The sequence below is a fragment of the Chinchilla lanigera genome, unplaced genomic scaffold, assembly GCF_000276665.1.
Source record: "Chinchilla lanigera isolate Chin_1 unplaced genomic scaffold, ChiLan1.0 scaffold00132, whole genome shotgun sequence".
Lineage (NCBI taxonomy): Eukaryota > Metazoa > Chordata > Mammalia > Rodentia > Chinchillidae > Chinchilla > Chinchilla lanigera.
Window position 1 is genome coordinate 1243836 of NW_004955533.1, and position 9020 is coordinate 1252855.

The 9020-nt window shown below is 46.8% G+C and overlaps 1 protein-coding gene across 6 annotated transcripts in view; it reads right to left on the reverse strand.

Annotated features, from left to right (window-relative positions):
* Window positions 1-396: 396 nt before the first annotated feature.
* Nipa1 (non imprinted in Prader-Willi/Angelman syndrome 1) overlaps window positions 397-9020 on the reverse strand; it is a 60266-nt gene continuing 51642 nt past the window's right edge. For all 6 annotated transcript variants that reach the window (XM_013507683.1, XM_013507684.1, XM_005410400.2 and 3 more), the window contains one exon: window positions 397-6176. In XM_013507683.1, coding sequence (XP_013363137.1) covers window positions 5665-6176 — 512 coding nt within the window. In that variant the 3' untranslated portion in view covers window positions 397-5664. The remainder of the gene's footprint in view (window positions 6177-9020) is intronic.

A 9020-nucleotide genomic window follows, 5' to 3' on the forward strand; every position in this document is an offset into this window, starting at 1 on the left:
CCCCCCCCCTTGCTTTTTTGAGGAAGGGTCTCACTAACTTGTTTCATTGCCCAGGCTGGGCTCAAACTTGTGATCCACCTGCCTCAGGCTCCCAGAGTGCTAGGATTTCAGGCACGTGGTTCTCTTCATTTTCTACGGGCTTAAATATGAAATAACACAAGTCACACAACTCAGAAATATGTTGAAGACATTGAAGTCAAGCTAGTTTTCGGCGATATCGTCACTTCTGGGATTCAGGAGACTGTCACTGGATGCTGCACTTCTTCACGTATCACGGATTCACCCCCAAGACAGACACACGGGCTGACGTAAGCGGCAGAAAATGTAAGGAACCACAAGGGTCTAGAACCTGAGACTACACAGGAATTTCAAGCAAAGGGAAAAAATCAACAAATGTTCAGCTAGAAATAAGTTATTTTATTTTAAAACATATACAGATTAATAAATATTATTGGAAAACTTAATAAATAGCCTTTTGTATTTACATAAGGCAATTACATCATGCCATGACTACTTCTATAAGCAAAATATAAGCAAGTCTTAGCCATTGGTAAATGTGTGCATGTGTGTTAATCAGAAGCTCCTCTGATGCACTGACGTGAAAAAAACTGTATGCAACCGATATCAACATTTAACATTTCGTATCTCGCCTTCTTCCTGTCTTCATGATTATACTCCACTTCACAAGGAAATCACAGCTACCCTTTACAAAGGCAGAAACACTCAGAAATAGTACTGAAAAACACTGCTAAATTTGTAAAATGCGAAACCACTGAATGGGGTGGGGAGCAAATTATTATATTCTAACAAATAAACATTCTAAATTTTTCAACATGACCCTTTGGCACAAGTGGTCGAGGAGCTCTTGACATTCACCTGATGTCAGAGAGTTCATCGTCTAGGTTAAACTGCTCGAAAGCAGAAGATCAGCATTACTCATTACCAATCACAGGGGACAGAATTGATCAGTCACACAGGTCATCTCATCTTCTACAGAATTTGACCTGAGCGGGCTGGCAGAGGAGCTCGTCACACCTTCAGGATGTGATCTTTCAGTGCAGTTTCTAGTGTCCCAGTTTAACTTCCATATTTTACAATACAGTATACAAAACCCGTTTAAAAACAAACAAGGGAAAATTAAAGCTTCAAGGAATTGTGCAACCTTGACAACCAGTGCTTCTTTTACTTGCTTTGCGCTCGAGGCCTGTGCTCTCCAGCACTGTCCAGGGCAGCTGTCGAGGTCAGTGCAAGCCGGGGTCCAGCACACCGCTTCCAGAGCAGTGCTGAGCACAGTGCTCCCATCCAACCCACCCGAGCACTGCCACAGTGCTACCCAGAGAAACAGTGAACCTGGAGAGCCATCCCACGCCCCCAGAGGTAGAGGAAACGAGGCACAGAAAGGTTAAGCAACTCACCCATATTTGCACAATTCAGGGAAAAACAGAGAAAAGAAATAAATCCTCCTTAGTTCTAGGCCTTAGGCTCTGCTTTTTAATCACTCTGGGTATCTGAAATACATGCTTATTTACATGATCACTGCTCTACTGAATATCAAGTTTTTATTAGACAATATATTTTGATGTAACAAAGGTTACATTTTCTTAAAATATAATTATTTTGTTACATTTAATAGCATGTGAGAAACGTATATGAAAATAAACAAGTAGCGGCACTGGGCCAAATTCTCATTCCTGTTCCTATAATTCTTAATCTTTTCAAGTATACAATGGAGGTACAAGAACCTGGCCCCATGTGAAGTCACCTATGAGTTAAAGGACAGACCCTTCAAATTCACCACCAGTAACAACTGTGAGGTGGAAACGAACACAAAAAATTGAGGTATCTTATGTGATAAACTGCCTTGCGATATGACTGGGGTGCCAGCTGGTCTTTTCTCTTACCAGCACAAGTTAACAAAATCTAGGTATGATTATGAGTAAAACATGCAACACAAACATGGACATATTCTTGGAAGTAAGGTCAACAGTGAACTGATACGTTTTGGGTCCCTGAGAAGGCAGAACACCAAGATTCCATCCAACCCTGCTTGACAGGTGTGCAACCTCCTTGGTGTCAGATGCACTGAAGGTAGCTCCTCGGTCCAAGAAGCTAATCCATCAGTCAAAGTGCTCTTCTCTTTCTCGTGTCCTACTGGGTCACTGGAAGCTGGAACAGGCTCTGTGGGCATCAGAGAAGAGCTATGGGCTCTGCAGGCCAGTAGCGTATCCTCTCTGTTCTAGAAGGAAAGAGAGCTATCGTCTCCTGACAAGCAGCAGCAGCAGGGGCTGGGGACGTAGCTCAGTGGTAGAAGCTCACTTGCTTAGCGCGGCTGAGGCCCTGCATTTGAATTCCAGCACCTCAAAACAAAACAAACAGACAAAGCCAGAGGAAATCTTGCTTTAGAGCAAGGGGTACAGCTCAGTGGCGGAATGCCTGCCCAGCATGCACCAGGCCTGGCTTCAGCCCCAGAACCACAGTAACAGTCCCATGGCTGGGCAGCAGCCAGCGCTCGACAAACCTGTGTCACGGTTTGAGCGTTCTTCATACCCGGAGACACTGCGTCTGAACACTTTGCCCAAGTTTCCAGACTAACTTCTAAGAGCTGAGCAAATGTTTAGCAGGAGCTGAGTTGTCCAGAGAAAAGGAGGAACAGTGACCGCGTATTTGGACAGTGTTCTCCTCTATCAGAAAACAGAATGAAACCCACCGAACAACAAAGACCAACATCTTAGTGCTAGGACTAACTAACTGCTGGAAATAAAACCTTCAGCCAGTTTATCCAAACTGGCTTAGGGAGTCGTCTTGAAAGGATATTTCTTATTGCTGAGCAGAGAACAGTGAAGCACATTAAATTAACATCCAAATAGGAAAATACTGTAACAATAGCTGAGTAATGTGCAAGGCCCCCAGAAAACCACACTGCTCTCCAGGGGCCCCAGCCTGGGCAACACTGCCTCCTTTGCAGAGCTCCCCAGATGCTATCCTGGGGCTGGGTTAGGATTAGAATCCTTAACTGGTCCTACATTTGATCAATAAGCAGAATGGGAAACAATCTTTCCAAATGCAAGGAGTTAGATAAGAAAACAAGACCATGCTTAAAAAGAGAGGAGAAAAATGGCCTCCTTAAGTATTTATCAAGAGTAATTTTGCATCAGGCGTTATAGCACACGCCTGTCATCCCAGCACTCGGGAGGGAGGCTGAAGCAGGAGGTGAGTTTGAGGCCAGTCTGGGCTATATAAACAAGTTCAAGGCCAGCCTGAACTGCATAGTGAAACCCTGTCTCAAAAAAAAGACAAAAAAACCGTATTAACCCTGAATATATATGCTCTGTGTTAAACTTGAGAATCAGACCACTGGACACTGGCCACGTTGGTTACTTAGCGAGTACTGTCACACACTTGAAAACAACGTGAACTTCGTCCCACTGGAACGAAAGCTGTGCACCCTGCTCCACCTATCCAAACAGAGAGAAACCTGAGAGACACGACTGCTCCAGGGCCAGGCACCTTCCAGGGGAGAAGACATGCTAATACTGTGAAATTCTGCTGTACTCCTAAAAGAAATCATCGGGAAGACCATCCAGAAACTATGACCTCTGAATAGCCCTGGTGTAACTGTGGGTGTGACTGTAATAAGGTACACTGACAGATGCACTCAAACTCGCTTTGCGTACAGGTTACAGCAAGATAAACGTCATTTCTACATTAGGAATTTTCCTCTTATACTTGTACAGCCACATACTGTTTCTCAGGCTCCTCACCTAAGGAAGTATTTTCATGCCTAAAACTGTACTGATCCTGCTCCATAACGCTTTCACTTTAATAGAGTTCAGTAAGTCAAGACCTGCATTTCTAAGAATGCTGGTATAAAAAAAAAAAAAAAAAAAGAATGCTGGTAATTTAAAAAAATCTTTCAAGAGCTGATAAAAACAGAAATAACCTTTCTGAGCACTTTCTCAGCAATATGACTTTTTAAAATAATTTTGTTGCTGCTTTTCAAAAATCACTAACAAACCAAGATGATCATATGTACTTTTACTTCATACAGGTATTTTTTGGCTTTATGTTAAACTAGCCTCATTCTGTTTAGCCTCTTTGTTCAACACTTTAGGGTACTATTCCTTGGGTCTTTATTTTAGAAATGCTGTTTTTGCCTAGCACAGCACATTTTTTCCCTTGGTGAGTAACTTTCATCGGGTACTACTAGAGTTCCTGTTCCGCCTCCTCTACTCAACCCCGTCCTGGATGTGGCAACTTCCCCACCTAGACGGAACACTGCGTGTGAAGTACACGACACTGCTGTGTGTATCTGTATCACTCCAGTTTAACACGCATGGAAGGTTACCTTAGACAGAAGAATGACCTTTTGGATTCAAAACTTGCCACAGTTATTGGCTCTTTTACGTCTAGGTAGTCTTTCATTTTGTTCTGTCCTGTCTTTGTGTGCTCAAGAAGTTTATGAGCAACTGGGTGAGGAACTCTCGAATGACATCTCAAAGGATGCGATGGCTGAGTTAGTTATTTCCCTTGTTGATGTACATCCCTTTGAGAACTATGTGTGTTGTAATTTGTAGACGCTGCCTTAAGCTTATCTGTGTCCTTTAATTTGTTCCTGTATTAAAGAACACTCAATATATGTGGTACTGAAGTTATTCCCTCATGTAATAACTTATTTTCAAGTTAAATAGTTTATTTCTTTCAACTAGTCACAAATGCTTGCAGAGAAAACAATGTAAATATATTTGATGCTGGATCCCAGTTACACAGTTTGAATGAAAATAAAATACCTCATGCTACTTAATTAGTTGTCTTTAATTAGACAATAACTCCATGCTGCACAGGTCCATTGCCTTTGGTGTATGTTAGGTCTGATTATCTTCCAATGACTATGCTATTATTTCTAACTGATTTTCCTATTTGTAATCCGAACACTGAAATATAAATGTATAACCAAGGAGGTGCCATTATTCTAGTCTAAGAGAACAGACACATAGTACTTGTCAAATTAAGTGAGTAATTCAAGTGATAAAGGCACTGAAATTGAGCTGAGCTATTGAGAAGTCACCCTGCCAATGGAGTACTGTATTACGTTCGCTAACTCCTCTCTACTTGCTATGAAGATGTCTTGGGGTGAGTGCAGAAGACAGCCAATTTGTTAGAGGGTTAGGAAGGTTTGGTTAACCCTCTTATCTGAATGAGGTTCCTGAATATGACACATGCTTAACGCAAACTAACCCAACTACAGGCACGCTTACTACACAGAGCCAGATTTCAAGACCATGTCTCCTGTTTCCAAAGTAACCTAAGATCATTGCTCTCCTGCAAAGACTAGCCAGCAAGGCCCACCTTTCTTGTCTGATTAGGTCATGTTAAAATATTTTAAAAGGAAAGAGTAGTCACAAAAGCTTCCAGGTTAATGGAAATGAAAGTGACATTCATCTCATCAGGGAGCGACGGTGCCCAGGCAACCCCTGGGAGGTTTGGGCTGCTTAGGGCTGGGCCCAGTCCAGTGTCACGCCCGGGTCCTCATGTCCACTAGGCCACCCGTGGGTGTGCAGGTAACTCTCACCCCAGGGATTGAGGGTCTCTGCTACTTCACATCCAATCGAGACCAGAAACCACCTCCAAAGCCTGCTCCTCCAGCCCCCAACCCCTGGCCGCATCCTAGTCTGTTTTCATGTTGGACTTGTTCATCTCCCCAAGGTTGAAGTTGAACTCTTTGAACACTTGTATAAGGACAATTCCCACGGAGACAGTCGTGAATCCACAGGCCATGCCCAGGAAATCCACCAGGCCCACATTGCTCCACTCCCGGAAGAGGATGGCTGACGCGAGCAGGACCAGCGTGGTGAACACCACGTAGTAGATGGCCCCAAACACAGAGGAGTCGAAGCACTCTAGGGCCTTGTTGATGTACCTGAACTGCACAATGATGCTGCAGCCCAGCACGGCCAGGAGCACCAGGCACAGGCACAGGGCTCTCTGGCTGGACGGGTTGTTGTGCAGGATGTCTTGGGCCGCCAGCCCTATGCCCTTCGTGGAAGGCACGGTGAAACTCCCCAGCAAGGAGCAGATGCTGATGTAGACCATGATGTTGGTGGGCCCGTGGGCCGGGGCAATCCAGAAGATGAGCAGCAGTAACATGAGCAGCACGATGCACAGGTAGCCCACAAACACTGCAAGACAGACGGCACACGGTGACCCGGGCTGTCCCCCACTGGCCACCACCCGGAGAGGCAGAGCTACGGAAGTGCCTGGGCCCACACCAGCCATACTCTTGTAGTGAGGGTGCTCTGGAGGACAGGCAGGCACCTGAGGGCCCTGGTTTGAGCTTACCGGATCCACCAATTCTGTTCTGGTTTTTTATGTTTTTGGGTTTTTGTTTTTTTTTTTTTTTTTTTGTCGTTTTGTGACAGGGTCTTGCTATGCAGTTCAGGCTGGCCTTGAGCTCACTGTGTAGCCCAGGATGGTCTCCAACTCACACCGATCCTCCTGCCTCAGCCTCCCAAGTGCTGGGGTTACAGGCGTGCGCCACCCCGCTCGGCTCCCACCAATCCTGTCCTACAAAAATTATTCCCCTTGTTATGGTCACCATCGTAACTTCAGAGGCCAGGGACACAGCTCAGAGATAAAACACCAGCCTGTGCAAGGCCCTGAGTTCCATCTCCAGCCCGGGCTGGAGAAGTTGCATAGCTGTAAGTTGCTGCAGCCACAGCAAAAAGTACTCGGGAGAGGCAGAGCTACGGAAGTGCCTGGGCCCACACCAGCCATACTCTGTTGTGGTGAGGGTGCTCTGGAGGACAGGCAGGCACCTGACTTTCCCAAGAATGCCTAGGGTCAGTGCTGGTCGTATCACCCACCATCAGGGCCTCGCTATGATTCCGCCCTCCTGCACAGCCCTATACCAAGCACACCATCACGACCAACCAGCCCACACCCATAGCTACGCACTCCCGCTCCACAAGAACGGGCACAGCCCCACAGGCCCAGCCACCCTGGGTACAGTCTCAGGCTGGCTGAAGACACTGAGCACCTCATTGGAGGAAAGGGGTCCTCATTCCTCTGGCCTCCAGTGAAAGCGTGAAACACATCCCCAAATTTCGTAACTCCTCAATGTTGATATGGTCCTCTATCAGTGCCATGTGTATACTAAAAATACTAAGAGCTAACATAAATTTTATTTACTGTTAAAAATAATCCATTCGTAGGATGAATTTATTTTTGTTTTGTTTTACTGTTTGTTTTTGGAGATGGCATATTGCTCTGTTGCCCAGGCTGATCAACTCTAAGGATTAAGTGATGCTCCTGCCTCAGCCTTTTTTTTTAAAGGTCTTATATACCCTAGGCTGGCCGGACCTGGTGGCACATGCCTATAATCCCAGCACTTGGGAGGCTGAGGCAGAAGGATCGTCGCGAGTATCAAGACCAGCCTGGGCTACAAAGTGAGCTCAAGGCCAGCCTGAACTGCATAGCGAGACCCTGTCTCAAAAAGACAAAAAAAAAAAACAACAAAAACACACACACACACACGCACACGCACACGCACACACACCCAGGCTGGCTTTGAACCTGTGGTCCTGCGTCAGCTTCCTGAGTGGTGGCTCACAGGCCGGGCTACAAGATGGGTTTTCTACTTTCTAGAGTCACCCCGCAGACGTGTGCTGAGTGGCGTGAGGGTGGGCAGTGCTGGGGTGGAGGACATGGCTAAGGCAGGGGATCCTGCACTGTGCAGCAAGGGCTTCTATGCCTGTCACAGTGAGGAGGCTGCGCACAGGGCGGGGGCACTGCAGAGCCACAGCCGGAACCACCCGTTCTGAAGCCTTCTGCCAGTCTCCTCGGGGCTACGAGTGCGAAATCTGGTTACAGTAACCAGAGCCCAGAACCTGTCCTATGTACAAACTAAAGTGCTCTTTGTACGGGCTCCCTACACGCTGAATTTCGAGAAATGCAACTTCCACGTGCACTGAGGGAAAATTACTCTGTCCAACAGGAACTTCAAGAGTTATCCTCCGTCTCACAGGGTTCCATTGCTGATGGCAAGGGCCCCCGTCTGAGTCAGTCCCGTGCCACCTCCAAACAGTCCGCATCCGCAGCTGTCAGACCCTGGCTCCACGCGCGGGATGGGCTGCCGGCCCCCTCCTGCCTTCTCCTGCTGTTGAATCTGAGCATTTGTTTCATTTTATTTATTTTATTTTTTGGTTTTTTTTCTGGTACCGGGAATCAAACTCACAACCTTGCGCTTGCCAGGCAGGCGCTGTGCCGCTGAGCTAAATCCCCAGCCCCGAATCTGAGCATTTATAAAACAGCATCCTGCTACTTTTCTTTTATTTTACTGTTCCAGTATTACATCCACTGCTTTGGAATTATGCACACAAGGAGGTGCATTGTGATGAAATTTTTTTGAGACAGGGTCTTGCTATGTTCTCCAGGCTGGCCTCCACTTGCGGCCATCCTCCTTCCTCAGCCTCCCAAGATTACAGGCATGTGCCATTTTGATGAATTTCACCCCCACACCGTGAAGAGGGTACTGGGCCTCCCACAGCAAGGTTCTACCTGGACACAGAGCCAGTCCATGTAGACATGTAACTCAACAGGTGTGGATACGCAAAGTAGCAGACAGGCAGCCAGAGCCCTGGTGTCCAGAGGTGAGAAAAAGGAACTGCAGAGCCCCACTTGAGGTGGACTCAGGAAGACTGCAAGGAAAGCGGATGAAAGGACAATTTCCCGGAGGCTGGGCTACAAACTGGGCAAGAGGTAAGCTGGGAATGGTGGAGCACACCTGTAATTCCAGCACTTGGGAGGCTAAGGCAACAGAACTGCTGCAAGTTCAAGGCTGGGCTACTGATCACGGTCAGTCTGAACTACCTAGCAAGACACTGCCTCAAAAAACAAAACAAAATACTGCAGAAGGGGCAGTGGAGAGACGGGATGCAGAGGCGGGATGCAAACGTAGCACCCACCTATGGAGCAGTGCGGGCCAAGTGGGCAGACAGAAGCAGCCCCACGCCCCTGAGCAAACA